At 48.8% G+C, this 21,092-nt stretch overlaps 1 protein-coding gene across 4 annotated transcripts; it reads left to right on the top strand.

Annotated features, from left to right (window-relative positions):
- The first annotated feature begins 326 nt into the window (after positions 1-326).
- Positions 327-15,978, top strand: MRM1 (mitochondrial rRNA methyltransferase 1). 4 transcript variants are annotated; one of them, XR_014002586.1, is made up of 7 exons: positions 327-387; positions 2,255-3,048; positions 3,472-3,565; positions 8,828-8,948; positions 10,807-10,915; positions 14,362-14,481; positions 14,621-14,650. XR_014002586.1 is itself a non-coding variant. In XM_081173117.1 (6 exons), the coding sequence occupies exons 2-6, from the start codon at positions 2,285-2,287 to the stop codon at positions 14,665-14,667; spliced, it is 1,146 nt and encodes a 381-aa protein (XP_081029243.1). In that variant the 5' UTR covers positions 327-387; positions 2,255-2,284; the 3' UTR covers positions 14,668-15,978. The 4 variants fall into 4 exon arrangements, 3 of the variants coding, with proteins under 3 accessions (XP_081029243.1, XP_081029241.1, XP_081029242.1); XM_081173117.1 differs by lacking the exon at positions 10,807-10,915 and having other exon boundaries at positions 14,621-15,978; XM_081173115.1 differs by lacking the exons at positions 14,362-14,481; positions 14,621-14,650 and having other exon boundaries at positions 10,807-11,302.
- The last annotated feature ends 5,114 nt before the right edge of the window (positions 15,979-21,092 follow it).

Here is a 21,092-nt window from a genome sequence, read left to right as displayed (position 1 = left end):
TACTTCTTTTAAAGAAAAATACGAATTTAATGATAAACATGAAAGATGGATGGGGAATCATCGCAAGCCCGCCCTTCCGAACCAGGGAGGCAGAAAGCCCCAGGTTCAATCTCTGGCATCTCGCAAGTAGGGATGGGGAAAGACCCCTATCTGAAGCCCTAGCAAGTTGCTGCTGCTGCCGGCCAGTGTAGGCAACGCTGACACCCCCCCCCCCCCGGCTTGCTTCTACACAAGCTAGGCATCTTTCTACGCTCCTCGACGCAGCTAAATGGCTTAGCCAGCAGGTGGCGCTGCGGGACAAGCACGACGCTCTCTTGCCGTGGCCTCTATGGTTGGAGGCCACTTCCTCTTCAGGCGGAGAAGGCAGCAGCCCACGTGGGTGGCCAGGTAGGTTTGCGCGCTGCCAGGAGGGAATGCAATCCTGGACGGGGTTGCTGCAGTTTGGATGGAGAGCAGCTTGGGCAGGGAGGCTGGGCTGCAGATCTCTCTCCCCCCCCCCCCGTTTTCAGCTGAGTTTGTTACTGGCTCTGCTGCCCACAGGGACTAGCAACTTGAACTTTTCTATTTGCAAATTCAGGGAGGGAAGGAGGAGCAGAATTTGCCAAACCCAAATCTTTCGAGCCTTCGTCCCTGGGGGCAACTACTGGAAGGGCCTCGCGGTGCTGTTATCCAGGGTGCAGCGATGACCTTCAGACGTGGGTGGCTTTTAAAAGATGCTCAAGCAAACCTAGGCTGGATTGTTGTTGTTTAGTCGTTTAGTCGTGTCCGCCTCTTCGTGACCCCATGGACGAGAGCACGTCAGGTACTTCTGTCTTCCACTGCCTCCCGCAGTTTGGTCAAACTCATGCTGGTAGCTTCGAGAACACTGTCCAACCATCTCGTCCTCTGTCATTCCCTTCTCCTTGTGCCCTCCATCTTTCCCAACATCAGGGTCTTTTCCAGGGAGTCTTCTCTTCTCATGAGGTGGCCAGAGTATTGGAGCATCAGCTTCAGCATCTGTCCTTCCAGCGAGCAGTCAGGGCTGATTTCCTTCAGAATGGAGAGGTTTGATCTTCTTGCAGTCCATGGGACTCTCAAGAGTCTCCTCCGGCACCATAATTCAAAAGCATCAATTCTTCGGCGATCAGCCTTCTTTATGGTCCAGCTCTCACTTCCATACATCACTACTGGGATGTAGCTGTGGCTTTAGCTGCTGTTATCCAGGGTGCAGCGATGACCTTCAGGCGCGGGTGGCTTTTAAAAGATGCTTAGGCAAACCTAGGCTGAATATGGATTGCCATTTATGATGCCACCACCTCAAGGTGGTGTGTGCATGGCTTTCTCTGCTCTTCTGCTCCCCTTTTTGTCCTCACAACAACCTTGTGAGGTAGGTTAGGATGAGAGACAGTGAGGTCACCCAGTGGCTGACTGGGGATTCAAAGCCTGGTCTTCTAGAGGCTAGCACTCTAACCACCACAGCACACTGGTTAGCCAAAACACGTTCTCATGGTTATGAATTAAGGGCTGATTTAATATAGGAAGATGCTGTGTATGGAGTCAGACTCATTGGCTTGTCTAATTCAGCCTTGCCTACATTGACTCACTGTGGCGTTTCAGATGGTACCCAGAGATGCCATGGACTTAGCCTGGGGCCTTCTACATGGAAGCAGATGCTCTGCTTTACTAATACTCAGTAAGGCTCCTAGCATTGCTATCGGAATTATTCAACCCCCATTGCAAATCAGGTTTATTATCAAAATTTACAGACTTCCAGCTGTTTGCAATGAGCACATAAAACAAAAGCAATTGAAGTAGCTCAACACAACGGATGCTTCAAGTGGTTCCCCCAAATTCAGCTGAAATTGCTTAGCAAATGGTAGATGATTTATGAGTGATAAGTAATAATTCCTGCATGAACTGCTGGGTGGGGAGTCAAGGCGAAGTGGAAAAGCCTAGAGCACATCAGATCAAAGTTGATTTGGGGATTTATTATTATGATTATTATTTTATAATTATTATGCATGCTCAGGTAGGGCTTACAAAACATAACAACTAATTGTGCAATTCTCAAAATAGCTAAAATACAGAGCAAAACTATGTCATCAGGCCGTTAAAATGTAAATGCCCATGATTCAAATATATGATAATATAGCACACCGTTTAAAAGTGGAAACTCTGGGCAGGAGATATTGGGAAAAGTTTCTGTTTCAGGATTTTCCAGAAAGACCACATAATCCATGTCGATTTAACATCTTTGCCCCCCCCCCCTTTTAAGGTTGAGAGAAAGCCATATTGAACGTCGGAGATGGCACTTCTCCTGTCTTTTAAATCTGGCCTCTGGGATGCCGCAAGACTGCCCTGCGCCTTTGGAACCATCCGACATCTCTCCACGCGGAGAAAACCTCAGGCGGGGGAGCGCGAGCTTCCTGGTGGGGTGAGCAGCCAAGTGATCCCTGACCATGGGCTTGAAACAGCCAAGGAACAGAGCGAGGCCCAGCCACGTAAACCCTGGAAGGGTCGTGCCCTTCGGAACGAGTTCTGGCGGCAGTTTCGCGCGCAGGCCGTGCCGTCTGACAGGGAGGAGCTGAAGAACTTGAGGAACGATGATTTCCCCGAGAGGAAGAGGAGCCCCCCGCAGAAACCCCTCCCCGTCGAAAGGACCAAAGGCTCAGAGATCTTGTTTGGGGTTGCTCCCTGCTCCTTGGCTCTGGCCAGGTCCAGGAGGAACTTTTTCCAACTCTTCCTCAAGGCTGGCAAGGGCACTCCGTCGCCTACGCTGGAAGAATTCTCCCGGCGTGCCAAGGACAGGGGGATTCCAGTGAAGGTGGTTCAAAGGAAGGTTCTAGATGGCCTCTGCAAGGGCGGTGTCCATCAGGGCGTGTGTCTGGAAGCCACGCCCCTCCGCCCCATTGGCTGGCAGGAGGCACCGCCCCCTGAGGCAGAGGGAGTGGGGTCGCAGCTCCTTTGGCTGGCTTTGGAGGGGATACAGGACCCCATGAACCTGGGAGCCGTCCTGCGGTCTGCTCACTTCCTGGGTGTTGACAGGATTGTGATGAGTCAACGGAACAGGTAAAATAGCACCAGGTGAATTATTTCAGGCATGGGCCTGTAGCTCAGGGGCAGAGCGTCTGAATGCGGGGAGCCCAGATCCTTACCTGCCTATGTGATTCAGCACTGACATGAGGACTAGAATCTTAATTTGTTTTTAGCTGAACAACCAGAACTCCGGGATAAAGCATCTGCTTTGGGGGCAGAAGGTTCAGTCCCCGCCATCCTGCCTGCCTGCAGTTACGTAGGAGCAAGTGCCATTGACCTCGGTGGGGTTTACTTTGGAGCAATCCTGCGTCAGGCCAACTTGAGCGTAGGCCATGGGTTAGATGCAGTTTTTTCATTCTCTCTGCCCCTGCGGAGATAAGTGTTGTGGAGCTTGTGGAGATCTGCCGGGAAGCATTTAATAATTTTTGCCCCTACCCCGGGCTTCTCTCTTTGTAGCTGTCCCCTGACACCTGTGGTCAGCAAAGCCAGCTCGGGGGCCATGGAAGTTCTGGACGTATATAACACAGATGATCTTCAGAGCCTTCTTAAGGTAACACCCCCTCCACAAACTTTCGCCTGTTTTTCTTTTAAATTAAAGGTTGCAGGCAACTTCCTGTACGTCCAAGGCATGCACAACCACACTCATCGTCACAAACCTGGACGTGGCATGAGGAGGGGCAAAAACGGTGCAAAAATAGCGTCTAGCCGTCCCATGAGCCTTTGCACTGATATTTGTGTCAGCATCGCCCTTGAGCCAGTGCCACCAACTGGACTCATCCACTTCAGCCCCGACTGGGCTAGGCGAGCTGGGTAGCACTTCCAGAGACCACCTTCTGCACAGGAACAGGTCAAAGTGCTGTGGACTCACAGCTTAGAGTTGTGAGCACCGGATTCACTCCCACAAGAAGACAGTCGTCGCACAGCAGAGTACAGCAGAGTCTAGCAGAGTATATAAACAACTCGGAGAGCAGCTCTGTAGAATATCCTCTTTATTCTATAACTACAACTATAATACAACTATATACAGAGCTAAATAGGTCTAAGCATAAATGAATGCTGAACTGCACTGAGTGTCTGCAGCTGCTCTTAGCAGCAACCTTATCTAAACACACGATCTCTCTCTAACACTCAGTCTCTCTCTCTCCGACACACTGACTGACTGACTGACTGACTCTTTGATGTGGTGCTGGCCAGAATAAGTAGAGAGCAGAACACTGCCCCTCCTCTCTGGAGAATCAGCAGAGATCATCATGAGATTCTTGGGTATGGGAGGGGTGAAATCTCCTCAATTTGAGGCATGTGGGAAGTTGGATTTTAAGCAAGGAAGTTTGGAGAGAGCGCATTTGGTGGGGTTTTGGTTTTTCAAGGGTTTCCAGACCTTTTCGATGGTGTTCCCAGTACCTCAGGTTAAGTATTTAATTCATTCCGGAGGTCCGTTCTTAACCTGAAACTGTTCTTAACCTGAAGCGCCACTTTAGCTAATGGGGCCTCCTGCCGCCACGCCACTGGAGCATGATTTCTGTTCTCATCCTGAAGCAAAGTTCTTAACCTGAGGTACTATTTCTGGGTTAGCGGAGTCTGTAACCTGAAGCGTATGTAACCTGAAGCGTATGTAACCTGAGGTGCCACTGTATACGTGAATTTGCTTAAATGCACGGTGCCTCAGAATGTATCCCCCGCGTCAATGGGGAGTTGCCTCTACATTTTTATCTTGCCTTTCCTCCAAGGAGCTCAAACGGGTGGACGTATTTCTCCCTCCTTTCCCATTGTATCCTCACAACAACCCTGTGAGGCAGGGTAGGATCAGAGACAGAGACAGGGTCACTCGGGGAGTTTCATGAATCGGTGGGGCTTTGAGGCCTGGTCTCTCAGGTGCTAGTCTGACACTCAGACTACAGGAGATGACTCTCCTGTAGCCCTCCAGATGTTGCTGGACTCCAGCTCCCACAATCCCCAATCATTGGTGGTGCTGGGGGGGTTAATGGGAGTTGGTGTCCAACGATCTCCAGAGAGCTACAGCTTCCCTGACTCTGCTGTGACCACCTTTGCTCTGATTCAGCAGCAGTCCTCCTCTTAAATTCACACGGTAAGATTGCTTGCAAGCAAAACACCAGGGAAGGATGCTAGCTCGTCTGCTTTGCATGCCAAAGGTGCTGGGTTCAATTCCCGGCGTCTCCACATAGGGCTGGGGGAAAGCCTCAAACCCTGGAGAGCTGCTGCCAGTCAGAGTTGACAACCCTGAGCTAGATGGACCGATGGCTTGGCTCAGCTTAAGGCAGCTTTCTGCAAACCCATTTTAAACCCCCTTTCATCCAGAACCAAGGGGACTAGAATCTTAGTTTCTGAGTTGGAAAAATCGTAGCTCAGTGCTTTGCATGCAGACAACCCCAGATTCAATTCCCGGCGTTTCCGGGTAGGGCTGAGCAAGGCTCCCTGTCTGAATCCCTGGGGGGTTGCTGCCGTTCAGAGCATACTGCATTGACCCGGAAAGACAAAAGGCCTGACTCTGTAGCAGACAGCTGGTCTCTTATCCCACCCTATTCCTTTTGCTCTGATGCATTCCAGCGTCTCTTCTGCCTTCTTGGAATGGCTGCTGTGCCCCGTTCAGCCACCCAGTGGCAGCATTGTACAAGCTTTTAAAAATAAGTTGGATTTTGCTAGGTGGCCGTCTGAGGTCCATACGAAGTGGGGTGTGCACATAAGATTGAAAGCTGGGTTTACAATAGGGTTACCAGACGTCCCCGTTTCCCGGGGGCAGTCCCCGGATTTGCAAATAAATGCCACCCCCGGAATGTCCCCGGATTTCATCTAATGTCCCCAGGAAACGCAGCAGTGGCAGTCTCAGCAGCCCAGAGCAGTTGGCTCTGGCTGGCTTCAGGAGCTGCTCCGAAGTCCCCATATGATGGTGGTACATGGGCTCTAAGATGCAGCTTCCGGGCTGCCTCCACCTTCCCTGACCCCAGCAACTAAGCTGTGAAGGGAGGCTTCATGCTGCCGATCAGAGCTTGTGTGCAAGCAGGAGGGGGCAGGGATCTCTCAGCTAGGCAACAGGAAGCCTCCCTTCGCAGCTGAGGGATCCCTGCCCCCGCCTGCTTGCACGCAAGTAGGAATGGGATTGGGGCTGCTCCGATGGCAAGAGAGCCAGTGTGGTGTAGTGGTTAAGAGCGGTAGTCTCGTAATCTGGGGAACCGGGTTCGCTTCCCCGCTTCTCCACATGCAGCTGCTGGGTGACCTTGGGCCAGTCACACTTCTCTGAAGTCTCTCAGCCCCACTCACCTCACAGAGTGTTTGTTGTGGGGGAGGAAGGGAAAGGAGATTGTTAGCCGCTTTGAGACTCCTTAAAGGGAGTGAAAGGCGGGATATCAAATCCAAACTCCTCTTCTTCTTCTTCTTGCTCTGCCTGACAGATCCCTGCCCCCTCCTGCTTGCACGCAAGTAGGAGTTGGGATGGGGCTGCTCCGAAAGGCAGTGTGAAGTCTCCCTTCCCGGCTGAGGGATTCTCGCTCCCTCCTGCTTGCACGCAAGTAGGAATGGGATTGGGGCTGCTCCGATGGGAAGGGAGACATTGCGCTGCCCGAGCCTCGCTGCCGCCGCTACTCTCGGCCCTCCTTCGCTGCCTTCCATGCCCTACCCACCAAGCACCACTTCCCCACCACCACCACCGAAAAACCAACAACTCAGGGGCTGCCCAGGCTCATGGAGAAAGAAGATAGAAGTCTTGGAGGAAGGCGGTTGAGCTCTGCCACTGCCATCGCTGCAGCATCAACGTCCAAGTGTCCCCGGATTCATTGAAAAGAATCTGGTAACCTTAACAAGCTGGGAGAAGGATGGAATTTATCCGATGAGCGGGACACACACGACACAAGCCCAAGACCCGTCTTCCCACCAGTTGGGAGACGATTTCATGCTGGTTGGCCTTCCAGACAATGAAAGGCAAATGGCCTAATTTTTCAGCCGCCTTTTCTCTGCCCCTTTCCTGTGGGTCTGGGGAGCCTCCCCCTCTGCCAGCCGCCCCGCTCTGGAACGACCCCATAAAGAGGCCATTAAGAAGGTGTTGCAACTTAATTGAAACATCTGTGCGGACCGCTTCCCTCTACTATAAATGTGCAATTTATGAACATTTGGGCCGTTGAGGTGCTCTGTTTAATTGGGTCCACGTTGGCCGGCTTCACCTTTGCCGCGGAACGGGCATAAATCCCAGCGTCGTTACGGCCTGGAAATGGCAGGTTTTTTCAGAAAACGAGGCAGATTTCCTCCCCTCCCCCCTCTAAAAATGGATTTTGTAGGTGGTTGTGTTAAAAGGATGAGCTGGGAGCATGTATGCAATAGCAACTTGTTTTCCTGGATCAGGGCAAAGTCTGTCTGGGAGGGGCACGACCTGCTTCCCTCTTGATGTCATTAGATTCCACCTCCAATCAGCCACAGCCAGCATGGCCAGTGGTTAGAGATGATGGGAGTTGTAGTCCGGAAGCACCTGTGCTAAGCTGTTCCTCTGCCCCCCTCTCACAGTAGCTAGAGGCAAGGCCTTTCCTAATTCCCTCCAAGGAGCACAAGAAAGAGTACGTGGCTCTCCCCCTCCTTGCTTAGTCCCCACAACAACCCTGTGAGGTTGGTTAGGCTGAGAATCAGTGACTGGTCCACGCCTGTCCCTGCAAGCTTCATGGCCGAGCGAGGATTTGAAAATACAGTCATACCTCGGGTTGAAGTAGCTTCAGGTTGAGCGTTTTCGGGTTGCGCTCCGCGGCGACCTGGAAGTAACGGAGCATGTTACTTCTGGGTTTCGCTGCTTGTGCATGCGCTGATGCTCAAAATGACGTCACACGCATGCACGGAAGTGGCAAATTGCGACCTGCGCAGACGCTGGTTGCGTTTGCTTCAGGATGCGAAGGGGCTCTGGAACAGATCTCATTCGCATCCAGAGGCACCACTGTAATAATAACAATAACAATAACAATAACAATAATAATAATAATAATAATAATAATAATAATAATAATAATAATGATGATTTATTACTTATACCTCGCCCATCTTGCCAGGCCTCCCCAGCCACTCTGGGCAGCTTGCAACAGAATATTAAAAACACAATAAAACATCAAACATTAAAAACTTCCCCAAACGGGGCTGCCTTCAGATGTCTTCTAAAAGTCAGGTAGCTGTTTACTTCCTTGACATCTGATGGGAGGGCGTTCCGCAGGGCGTGTGCCACTACCGAGAAGGCCCTCTGCCTGGTTCCCTGTAACCTCGCAGTGAGGGAACTGCCAGAAGGCCCTCGGCGCTGGACCTCAGTGTCTGGGCTGAACAATGTGGGTGGAGATGCTCCTTCAGTTATACCGGGCCAAGGCCATTTAGGGCTTTCAAGGTCAGCACCAACACTTTCAATTGTGCTTGGAAATGTACTGGGATTTGAACCCTGGCCCTTGCCTGGCACTCTAACCACAGCTCCACACTGGTGCTCAGTTTGATGGGTCCTCCACTCCAGCGGCTGGAGAGAGACTCCCAGCTATCAAGGGATACTTGGACTTCCTCTGGGTTTGAATTCCTGGCTGCAAAGAAGGTTGGGCCGCCTCGCACCAGGGAATAGTTTGTCAGATGCTTTTGGTTCTGTGCTGAGGTTTCATTTATTGTTCTTAACCCGTAGTGTTTCCTGGGAACTCATGAAGTTTGAGTTTCTGATTTAAACTGAACAAGCAGCAAACCAGTGCAGATGTATCTTTTTCTTCCATATCATGAAAGTGGGAATTTATACGAAGCAATTCTCAAGTTTGCCCTTTTCTCTTGCTCCTTTCTCACCTGCCTTTTCTTCTGGAAGGCAAAATCCGAGCAAGGATGGGAAGTCCTTGGAACAGCTGCTCACACCAAGGACCTGGATTCTGTCCCCACCGTGAGTTGCTTAGATTTCCGCTGGAAGGGACCCACCATACTGCTGCTAGGTATGTAACACTGCGGCACTTAAATTTTCAGGAAGCCCTGTGCAATGGTACCTCGGAAGTCGAACGTAATCCGTTCTGGAAGGACGTTCGACTTCCGAAACGGTCAATTTCCAAAGCGCAGCTTCTTATTGGCTCTTGTAATCGGAAGAACCAACCGGAAGCCGCTTGTCCTTTCGCGTCAGAGGTTTGGCTTCTGAAAAACGTTTGCAAACCGGAACACTTACTTCCAGGTTCGTGGTGTTCGGGAGCCGATTTGTTCGGGAGCCAAGCTGTTTGAGTACCAAGGTACCACTGTATTGGGAAGTTTTTAATGTTTCATGTTTTATTATGTTTTTATTGGTGCTGGGGCAACCCAGCCAGATGGGTGGGGTATAAATAATAAAGTTGTTGTTGTTGTTGTTGTTGTTGTTGTTGTTGTTGTTGTTGGGGGGTGTAAATAATAAAGTTGTTGTTGTTGTTGTTGTTGTTGTTGTTGTGGGGTGTAAATAATAAAGTTGTTGTTGTTGTTGTTTTGGAGGGCCAAACTTTTGAAGAGAAGCTGGCCGTAGCTCAGGGACAGAAAAGGTGCCAGGTTCAATCCCCAAGTAGGGTGGGGAATGATTCCAGGCTGAAAACCCTGGAGAGGGACTGCCAGTCAGTGTAGACCGGGTGTGTGTGTGTGTGGATGGGGAAGGGTTTGCCAACTTGGAATCTACGGCCGCTAGTGCCTTATGGCTAATTCCCTGAGCAACAGCCCTGTGAGGTAGGCTAGGCCAAGAAACAACAAACCGGTTAAAGATTCCACCCCCCCGCCCCTGTTAGCCGGGTAGCTGGGAGAGGATTTGAACTTGCCTCCCCCCCACATTTACCACAATACCACATTGCCTCCCGAGAAGCTTGGAGGTCTTGCGACACCTCTGACAAATAAAGGAAGGCAGCTAGGAGACTGCAAGGACTTGGGTCCGGGGTGTGCTCCAGTTCTTATTTTTATTTTTTATTTGTTCGATTGATGTAACTGCCCTTCGTTGCAAGATCTCAAGGCCGTCCGCAAGATAAAATACGAAGTAAAAGCACAAATAAGTACAGTGGTACCTCGGGTTAAGAACTTAATTCGTTCTGGAGGTCCGTTCTTAATCTGAAACTGTTCTTAACCTGAAGCACCACTTTAGCTAATGGGGCCTTCTGCTGCCGCCGCGCGATTTCTGTTCTCATCCTGAAGCAAAGTTCTTAACCCGAGGTACTATTTCTGGGTTAGCAGAGTCTGTAACCTGAAGCATCTGTAACCTGACGTACCACTGTATTTGAAACAAAAACAACAAAATGATAGCCCCCATCTTCCACAAACTCCATTTAAAAGGCTGTAGAATATAAGTCAGCCAAAGAGTTATTGTGGGATAGCGTACCATAGACATCCCTCCAGACCTTTCTAGACTCTCATCGTCCCTGGCCATTGGCCGGCCTGGCAGAGGATGCTGGGAGTTGTAGTTGCACAACCTCTAGAGTTTCACAGATGTGCCCCCTCGCCCTGGCTTTACCTGTGCCATACCAAAGTGTTGTGCACCAACCATCTGCCAGCCCATCGATTTTCGGAAAGCTGAAAGAGAACAGGGAAGAAATCTTCCCCGCTGTCCTTTACCTTCAGCGCCTGGCTTTTAAGAGAGAGACTGCATCCGAACATGGAGGGTCCATCGCAACCCGCAGGGAGGGCCGCTGGTTCCCCTATGTTACAGGACAGAAATCCACCGCCAAGGAGTCTCTCCTGAGTTATGCGCCGGGGGCTGTTTGCCCGTGGCTGGGAGCATGAGAGATGCTTTGGGTTATTCCTCTGCGGTGGGAAAGGCGGCGGTGCCCCAACGGTCCCCTTTCCTTTCCTTGCCAGGCTCATCTTTAACCGAAACGCTGATTGAAGCCGGGGAGCTGACAGGACGCCGTGGCGTCGCTCCCGGGGCTCGGATACCTTTTCGATTACAGGGAGGAAAGAGATACTGGCAAGTCGGGGGCGGGAATGATGAGCTGCGGGGAAATCCATCTCCACAACGGGCGGCGGGACGACGAGCCGGGGACTGCAGTGACAGTCGGGGGCTGTTACTTTGAAGGACGGCTCGGCTCGTTCTTGCGAGGGAACGGAATCTCTTTCGGCAGAGCGGAGGGGCTCCCGAGAGCGGGCTGGCCTCTTCTCGCCGGCAATGATTTCCACTCTCTGTTGAGCGCTTGGCAGAAGGGAAAATTGGACAGGGCAGGGAGCCTGGGAGATTTGGGGGAGAGGAAGGGGCATGCGGTTTGCAGAAGTGCGAGGAGAATGATAGGAGAATCTGAAAATTTGGGGCAGTTGGATGGGGACAGAGGAGGCCCATCTGCCTGTCAGCCGCTCTGAGATCTTGTGATGAAGGGCGGCAGAGAAAACTAATAAATAATAATAATAATAATAATAATAATAATAATAATAATAATAATTACCCAAGTGGTACCTTGGGTTACAGACGCTTCAGGTTACATACCCTTCAGGTTACAGACTCCACTAACCCAGAAATAGTACCTCAGGTTAAGAACTTTGCTTCAGGATGAGAACAGAAATCGTGCTCCGGCGGTGTGGTGGCAGCGGGAGGCCCCATTAGCTAAAGTGGTGCTTCAGGTTAAGAACAGTTTCAAGTTAAGAACGGACCTCCAGAATGAATTAAGTACTTAATCTGAGATACCACTGTATTATTATTATTATTATTATTATTATTATTATTATTATTATTATTATTATTAAATTTTATTTATACCCCGCCCTTCCCAGCCAAGGCTGGGCTCAGGGCCGCTAACACCCGATATAAAAACAATTGATTGAAATACAACTTAAAAACAAGATTAAAATACAACATTAAAATACAGCCTCATTTCAGTGGAAACTCAAATCAAAAACTTTTTTGGGGATGAAAACGTCAAGTCTTCACCAAGGCTAACTATCCAGACTGGTCCTACATGGGCCTGAAAAAAGCCAGGGAAGTCCCCGAATCAGAGTTCCATCACAGAAGGAGAAAGGAAAAAGGAAAGATGGGGAGGGAATCAAATTGATTCCAAGCCAAAGGCACTGCGGAAAGAAATCAGATCGAGTTTGGCATTCTGATCTCACAGAGGCAAACTAGAAGCCAACTGCCCCTACTTGGGATTCCTCTTGACTGTTTTTCAGAGACATACTGCCTCTGAGGCGGTGCATAGCCATTGTGGATAGTAGCCATCAATAACCCTTTCCTCCATGAATTTGTCCCACCCTGTTTTAAAGCCCTCCAAGTTGTTGGCCATGCCTGCTTCTAGTGGGAGGCAGTTCCGTAGTTTAACTGTGTCAAGAAGTCCCTAATGTCTGTCCTGGGTAACTGTATACACGGGTGGCACTGTGGGTTGAACCACAGAGCCTAGGACTTGCCGATCAGAAGGTCGGTGGTTCGAATCCCCGTGATGGGTCCCTTTACCTTTTACTATGTTGTCGTTTAGCATTTGTGCCTTTTCTTTTTTAAAATATCTGAAAGCAAATCAGAACCAAAAAGATATTGAAATAAAAGAGGGAGGCACCGATGAAGGGCAGTATATAAACTGAATAAATAAATGTTTGTTCTATGCCACACCCCTTCAGATATTTGTAAAATGGCTATCATGCAAGCTGTGATTTCTGCATTCCAGGGGGTTGGACTGAAGGAACCCTGGGGTTCCTTCCAACTCTATGATTCTGTGATCTCCAGACGAAATGCATCATGCTTCCCCCATAGGTCCTCTTCCCCTAACATCACCATCTTCATCCCCTGAACCTGATCTCAACATGTTTGATTAACAGGCAATGAGTTTGGTTCAGTTGCCTTTTTCGACTCCCCATGGCTCTTTTTAATGTAGGGTGTGTTTGTATTTTAGATTATGGATTTTATCAGACAGGGCTTGTGTTTTCTTGTTAAAAAGACTGCTAACTCCTTGGGGCTGAAAGGCAGGGCAAAAACACCCAGGTAAATAAACTTGGGATGAGGCTGAATTTGTTTCAGGAAGCTGTTGGCGATAATTAAGATTTGGTAATTGGAAAACTGCTTCTCCTGGCGCTTGTCCCGAGGCAAACGACCAATGGAGTTTGGTCGAAGTGCTGCCAGATCCTTTAAAAGGATCTAGGATTGCAGTTCAACATAACTCATACTCAGAACAGACCCATTGAAATAAATGGACAGCTTCTGGGTACAGCTTCTGGGGCCTCGATCCAGAGAACACAACTTTGCAAAGAATTTATATGAGTAGATCCAAACTTCGACCACCACAGAAGGCAAGGCAGCCGATTTGCAATTCTCTCAAATATTTTTTCAATTAATTTGTCCTGTTCCCTCCGCCACAGCCACCCCAGATCATTTTTTCTTCCAATTCATTTATCCCCTAATTAATTCCCCAACAGATCCTCTTCTCCAGATCAGGTCAATTGCACTTATTTGTTACGTCCCCCAAACCCTCTCTATTAACATCCATCTTAAATTAATTTATTCCCCCCCCCACGACAGTATCCTACACAAGATCACTCCCCTGTCCAATTTAATCTCCCTCAAATTGACCACCCACCCAGAAACACTTGAGATGCTTTTTTAAAAGATGTTTGGGGGGCCCATGATCCATGCCAATGTCCCAGAGCATGAGATAGCAACACCACCTCCATGATAAGGAACCCCTGACCATTGGGTCCAGTTGTGGCCGACTCTGGGGTTGCGGTGCTCCTCTCGCTTTATTGGCCAAGGGAGCTGGCATACAGCTTCCGGGTCATGTGGCCAGCATGACTAAGCCGCTTCTGGCGAACCAGAGCAGTGCACGGAAATGCCGTTTACCTTCCCACCTGAGCGGTACCTATTTATCTACTTGCACTTTGACGTGCTTTCGAACTGCTAGGTTGGCAGGAGCAGGGACCGAGCAATGGGAGCTCAGCCCGTTGCGGGGATTCGAACCACCGACCTTCTGATCAGCAAGTCCTAGGCTCTGTGGTGTAACGACAACATATCCTCGCACTAATGAAATAAAAGCAGTTTTAATGCCAGAGTCGCCAACTTTTCAGTCCAGAGGCTCATTTTGATTTTTGAGCAAGTCTTTTGGGCTCCCACCTCCTCTGGTCCATTTTCCCCCTTCCCCTCCTGCGAGTCAGCCCCCACCTTGAAAGAGAGAATCTTACACACCCACCCACCTACCCACCCACCCACCCACTGCTTTCCCCAAGAGATCGGGGTAAAAGTCAGAGCTTGAAATGGCCATAGAACCAAAAGAGTAAGTGTGAAAGCGTGCCACTCTTCCTACTTCTTTCTCCAGCTCTATGCTTTCTTAAAGGGACAGAAACGACGCTATTTATGTCCAAGGGTGTGGTTTTTGTATGCGTCCCTCAGAGGCTCCACGAGCACTTAGGGCAAGACCATTTATTGCCTTGTGTTTTGCCCGTGTGCAGGAAATGAAGGTTATGGCCTTTCTCCGGGGACTAGAAGCTTGTGCCAAAGGATGTTGACCATTTTCCCAGGGCGAGAGCTGCCACCTGGGATTGAGTCCTTAAATGTGTCTGTTGCAGCTGGTAAGCGATTCCACCTTTGAATTCATCTCTCCTTGAAGCTTCTTCCTTCCTGAGCAGGAAAGTAAAATCTTGCCGACTGTTGAAACTCTTCTAACACTTTTTTTTTGGTTCTTTTTCTTTTGATAAAATTCTTCCGCAGGAATCCTCTTGCACTCGATCTGCAGCCAAAGAGAGAGAGACCCGTGATGCTTCTATAAGAAAAGCAAAACAAAAACACTGTGCCTTTGAGGAACTCGCCCAGAAGTTCTGGGATTAGGGGAAGCGGCATCTGGGAATATTCTGGGCTGGAAAGAAAGGATTGGAACACAGTCCTCACCTCTACTCCCTTCCACCAGACAGGGTTGGTGGAGCAGCAGGGCCACAAGGCATCCACAGCTGTTATGTGACAGAAGGTGTGTAGGGGTTTGTGTGTGTGTGTGAGAGAGAGAGAGAGAGAGAGAGAGAATGTGCTCTGCAAGAATTTTAGTCCTGATGATGACTTTAAACTCTAGTGCATCTCAGTGCGTAGAGTCCAGGCATGTCCAAAGTCTGTCTTGGGGGCCCAATCCGGCCCCTGTAGCAGTATATTTCCTGGGGTAAAATCCTAAAAAACGCACAACTTCAACCCTGAAAAAGAGCTCAACAACTTTGGGGTACAATCCTAAAAAAGGTCAACAACTTTGGTTGGTCCTCACGGCCCTTCACTTCATCAAATCTGGCCCTATTTGAAAAAAGTTTGGACACCACTGGACCAAGCATTGCACACACCTCATGTATCTCAGTGGGTAGACCAGGTATCTCTAAAACCCCACACGTTACAATGGCTGCCCAAACCTCCGGTGTATTTTGATCTGTTTGTGCATTGGCCAGTGGGAGGGGAGCTCAAGCTGGGCAGAGGAACGACCCCGTATGATCCAACCTGCCTCTCTTAGCCTGGCGAAGGTTGTTTTGGATTCCTCTCCTCTGTAATCTCAAAGGTGGAGGGGTTCTGGGGTTGAGCAAGGGGTTAAGACTCCATTGAGTGCAGTGCAAAATCCCGATAACACTTTACAGATATAGGAAGATGACTACTGAGTCTGGCTAGTGGTCTGCCTACACCAGCTTTTCCCTTGCCTCTGGAGTCTTCCCTATGTATGGTGTACCAGAAAAATTAGATTCCGTTCTTGGCAACGAGGATCCATTTCAGTCATGTGTACCTTGGCCTGTAGCAAAACTATTAAAAGAACGCAAGCGGAATGTTTCATTTGCTTTGCTTTCCCTGTTCTGCAGAAGTCTGTTTTTTTAAAAAATAAAATAAAATAAAATGTAATAATACAGCATTATAAAAACCCGGGAATTGGTATGAAATTTCAGTTTCTTAGGAAAGAGGAAGTATATTCTTCCCACTAGGTGGTGGTAAAGATACAGATTGCGGTTTGCTTCACTATGGGCAGAAAACAGTTTTATAGCAAGATATCATTTCATCCTTTCTTGTTTGCTGGAAGGAAATGGGAATAAAAGCCATTTCTTTATCTTTGATACCAAGCTCTGATTCTCCGTATTTGTGTGTGTGCGTATTTTGTATCTCTCTGCATGAGAAACCATTTTTTTATATATATATTAAAAAGTGGAATGCCATTTTGAGGGCAACGATTTTATATTATTAATGATTATTTGAGAGATTTCTAAATGCTTTTCAAGAACCACCCCACCCCACAAAAAGTGGTGTAGGAAATAAACATGAAAGTATAGAAACTCTGAAACTTTTTTTTTTTAAAAAAAGCCTACTCTGTGGTAAAAAATAACGACAGATGGCGCCAACAAAATACCTCATTGTACAAGACTGGGTTGTATCTGAGTTAAGCCATGCTCTGAGCAGACCAGTTGAAACCACTGGACTTAAGTTAGGCCCTATATTGCGCTATACTTTGAAAGCGGGATTGTACTACTTTAAACCATCTTGGCTCTCTGCAAAGAATCCTGGGAACTGTAGTTTGTTAAGGGTAAAAGGTAAAGGTACCCCTGACCATTAGGTCCAGTCGTGACTGACTCTGGGGTTGCGGCGCTCATCTTGCTCTATGGGCCGAGGGAGCCGGTGTTTGTCCGCAGACAGCTTCTGGGTCATGTGGCCAGCATGACTAAGCCGCTTCTGGTGAACCAGAGCAGCGCACGGAAACGCCGTTTACATTCCCGCCAGAGCAGTACCTATTTATCTACTTGCACTTGGACGTGCTTTCAAACTGCTAGGTTGGCAGGAGCAGGGACTGAGCAACGGGAGCTCACCCCGTCGCGGGGATTTGAACCGCCGACCTTCTGATCAGCAAGTCCTAGGCTCTGTGGTTTAACCCACAGCACCACCCACGTCCTTAAGGGTGCTGAGAGTTAAAATTTCTAGTTTGCCGTGTCATAAGAACAGAAGGAGAGCCTTACTGGGTCAGCCCAAACTATTCAGAACAATGAGGACTGGAATCTTGAATCTTAAAAGTAAAGGGCAGGCCTTCCATTGAATGATAGAAAACTTGTTTTCTACGCAGAAAGCCCCAGGTTCAGATTTCCAACTAGGCCGGGGACTGTGTCTTGCCTGAAACCTTGGTGGGCTGCTGCCGGTGAGTGTCAAGCATAAAAGCTAGACAGACTGACGGTATGGCCGAGTACAAGTTTGCATACTGATCTCCTATGTTTCTAAATGCAATCATTGCTGCCTCCTCCTCCTCCATTTAATTTCCTGGGTATTTTTAAATGTCAAAAACGTCATTTTTATAATCTTCCTTTTTCTTTCTTTTGCCTTAAGCCTGAATATAATTGTCCTTGTGATATAACTGTAGAAAAGCACATCCCAGTGTGTGTGTGTTTTTTAATGAAAAAGAAAAACACCCTCCCAGCTCCATATCATAAAGGAGAATTTTAATTGTCACTTTTTGCACACATCAGCACGATCGGAAACAAGCTCCCTGATTACTTTTGTGGTTTTGTACACAGCCGATCTTTTGATACCTGGAGAAGGAGGAAGAATTGTTGTGATGGTAATTTGAAAGTGACTTTTCTCATCCCGGTTGTCTTGTCAGGGATTTGTTTCAGGGATGTCTTTTCCAGAAAGCAGATAATAATTTTTATGCCATCGGTGGTGGTGGGAGGCTTTCCCCCCCGGCAACTGCACTCTGAAATGCGGGTTCAATAAGCAAAGCGTCTCTGAAGACCAAAAATAAGAGATCTGTTAAAATGTTTGTCTGCATATGGTGTTAGATTTTTGCCAGACTCACCTGATACACGGAGAGATCTCAGGAATCTTTCATGTCCGGTTTCATTTGGACCCTTCCGAGAGTGGAGATTCTTTGGCTTTTGAGGTTTTCACGGTCGATTGTCAGCTTTCCTGTCTCCATTCAAGACCTCTGAAGAAATTTCAAGACAGGTGGGGAACCTCAGGCCTGTGATGCCCTGAGTGTGCGGCCCTTCATCATCTCCATCTGGCCCCCGGGATTCACTGCCAGGCCACACCCCCTTACCCCAGGCCACACCCCTCCCTGGCCCTGTGCCACACCCTCCTTGAGTGTTTGTATGTGTGTCCTTTTGCTCTGAGAACACCTCTTCCTTGCCAGGAGGAGGATCTGTGCAAGTGTTTGGAGGAGCTAGCCTGACCGCATGAAGGTAAAATTGACACCAGTTGTTCCACCTACATTTGCTTCTGGCTCCGCCTACCTCCTTGCATGTGGAGAAGGACCGTGGCTCACTGGTAGAGCTCTGCCTTGCATGCAGAAGGCTCTAGGTTCAATCCTTGGCGTCTTCAGGTTCAGTCTGTAGAGCAGGAGAGGCTCGATCTCACGGTTGTGGGTTTGAGCCCCACGTTGGGCAAAAGATTCCTGCATTTCAGGGGGTTGGACCAGACGACTGCTGTGGTCCGTCCAAACTACAGTTCTGTGACTGGGACGCTGACACACTGGGGAGCCGCTGCCAGGCAGTGTAAAAAGGTAAAGGCAAAGGACCCCTGGAGTTAAGTCCAGACAAAGGTGACTATAGGGTTGTGGCACTCATCTTGCTTTCAGGCTGAGGGAGCCGGCGTTTGTCCATAGACAGCTTCCCGGGTCATGTGGCCAACAGGACTAAACCACTTCTGGCACAACGGAACACTGTGACGGAAACCAGACTGCACGGAAACGCTGTTTACCTTCCCGCCGCAGCGGTACCTATTTATCTACTTGCGCTGGTGTGCTTTCAAACTGCTAGGTTGGCAGGAGCTGGGACCGAGCAACAGGAGGTCACTCCGTCACGGGGATTCGAACCGCCAAGCTTCTGATCAGCAAGCCCAAGAAGAGGCCCAGTGGTTTAGTCCACAGCGCCACCCACAGGCATTGTGGACAATACTGAGCAAGAGGGACCCAATGGTCTCACTTGGGACCAGTGTTCCCGTGTGCTCTCCCTGAAACTAGCCCATAGTGCAATGTGGCCCTCAGGCTGGGAAAAAGTGGCTTCCCACCCCTGCTGTAGCTTGCCCCCCACTCGCTCTCCCCAAGGAAGTCCAAGAAGCCTCCAAGGAACCCCAGAAAACCAACAACGCAAAGGAGATCATTGCATTTCTACGGCGTGACACATGCCTTGTGTGTGTACGTCACATCAACGGAATTCAGAACATAAGAAATCCTGGATGCCGAGGGCCTTCTGGCGGTTCCCTCACTGCGAGAAGCAAAGCTACAGGGAGCCAGGCAGAGGGCCTTCTCGGTAGTGGCACCCGCCCTGTGGAATGCCCTCCCACCAGATGTCAAAGAGAAGAACAACTACCAGACTTTTAGAAGACATCTGAAGGCAGCCCTGTTTAGGGAAGATTTTAATGTTTGAGGCATTACTGTATTTTAATATTTTGTTGGAAGCCGCCCAGAGTGGCTGGGGAAGCCCAGCCAGATGGGTGGGGTATAAGTAATTATTATTATTATTATTATTATTATTATTATTATTATTATTATTATTATTATTATTATCACCTGCAGGATCAGGCCAGTGGCCTGTCTAGTCCTGCATCCTGTCCTCACAGCGGCCCAGTAGATGCCCGTGGGAACCCAGCAAGCAGGATCCAGGTGCGAGAGCCCTATCTTCAGCTGTGGCTTCCAGCGACTGGGACTCAGATCTATTACGACCTCCAACCATAGAATCATAGAATCATAGAGTTGGAATAGACCACAAGGGCCATTGAGTCCAACCCCCTGCCAAGCAGGAAACACCATCAGAGCACTCCTGACATATGGTTGTCAAGCCTCTGCTTAAAGACCTCCAAAGAAGGAGGCAAACCGCGGAAGCAGAGCATAGTTACCGTGGCTACCAGCTACTGGTACCCTTTCCTCCATCAATTAAAGAGCTCCAGGTGTGCTCCATCCAGCACCCATCACCAGCCTCGCCCTCCTTGGGAGACTTTTGTCAAAGGCCTGCTTCCCCACCTCCCTCCCACCCCACCAACCCAAAATAAACAAGTGCTGCGGCCTATTATTATATCTTGTTTCCCCCTCCTCCTTTTCAGCCGCGTCTACCTGAGTCAACGATACCTCTGGGTGCCTTGCAGAACCCTCCAGCCGCGCCAAAGCGATAATCGGCGTTTGTAAATGTAATCAACCTTGAGGTCTTGTCACTTGCGCAGGTGCAATTAACATTACCATCTGCTAATCCGTGATTAACGATGTTTACAAATATGCTACAACATGTTGAAAAAATACGTTGGCACTTATTTCGAAGCACACCCCCCCTTCCAGGCCCACACCCCCCTCCCAGCTTCCCAACCCGCCTCCCGATTTCCTTTGGCAAATGCAAGCAGGCGCCTGCCCATTAAAGGAAAGGAAGGCGCCGGTACGCTTTTCCCGACGGAAGTTAGCCTGTGCCCCTGCTGTTAATTTGCAGAACATTTTGATTTATTTATTTTTTTAACTTTCATTTTCGTCGTTTAAAAGCGCTTTTAAACTTTGGAACCAGCTGTAGCAATGACAGGTTCGGGAGCCGGTGGGGAAGGGGTCACCCGCTGCTAAACGGGATCTAATTGCGAAGGAACCAAGGTGCCAACTGCAAATCGCAAGTAGGGGGGCAAGGAAATCTTGGTTGCGGAATGACATATGGTGAGCTTCGAAAAGTTTTGTTTAGAAAATCGCCTTTAAGCCCAACGTTAAGCGACGTGTTAATGAACTGGCAAGGTGTTGCTGTTTTTATTTTTTACGGTGGAGTCGTAATGAGATGTTCACAGAATTCTAGCATTGCAAGGGATCGTCTAGCCCTCTGCAATGCAGGAATCGCAGCTAAGACTTACTGACCTGGCAAAATGATATTAGGAGGTTTATGGTGACGATTAATAAATTTATATTTTCATGGTATCTGTTTACCACTTGAATTGTAATAAAAAAACCTCTTTAAGTGGTTTGCAAAAAGCTTGCGGGTAGAACATTCTTATATATAAGCATCAGTTAAAAGCAGGCATTTAAAAATATTAACAAGGAAAAAAAGCTCAAAACACGTGTTGGCATTTTACATGTCTGGAGAGGCTCGCCTAAATGTTCTAAGCAGACACTGAATGTCAAGTGGCAGGGAGTTCCAAAGTGTAGTTGCTGCAACACTAAAAGTTGGTTTGTTTTTTGACAGGGACTGCACGAATAATTTATTTTTTTCTCACATTGCATGAAGAGTGT

The sequence above is a fragment of the Podarcis bocagei genome, assembly GCF_964188305.1.
Source record: "Podarcis bocagei genome assembly, chromosome: 15".
NCBI lineage: Eukaryota > Metazoa > Chordata > Lepidosauria > Squamata > Lacertidae > Podarcis > Podarcis bocagei.
This window is presented reverse-complemented; position numbering and strand designations above follow the sequence as displayed.

Bases quoted from the DNA above. Each gene is read 5' to 3' on its own strand.
- MRM1 (XM_081173116.1), top strand. From the start codon at position 2,285: ATGGCACTTCTCCTGTCTTTTAAATCTGGCCTCTGGGATGCCGCAAGA. The intron at 3,566-8,827 runs GTAACACCCCCT...TTCTTCTGGAAG, and splicing joins ATCTTCAGAGCCTTCTTAAG to GCAAAATCCGAGCAAGGATG. The intron at 8,949-10,806 runs GTATGTAACACT...TTTCCTTGCCAG, and splicing joins ACCCACCATACTGCTGCTAG to GCTCATCTTTAACCGAAACG.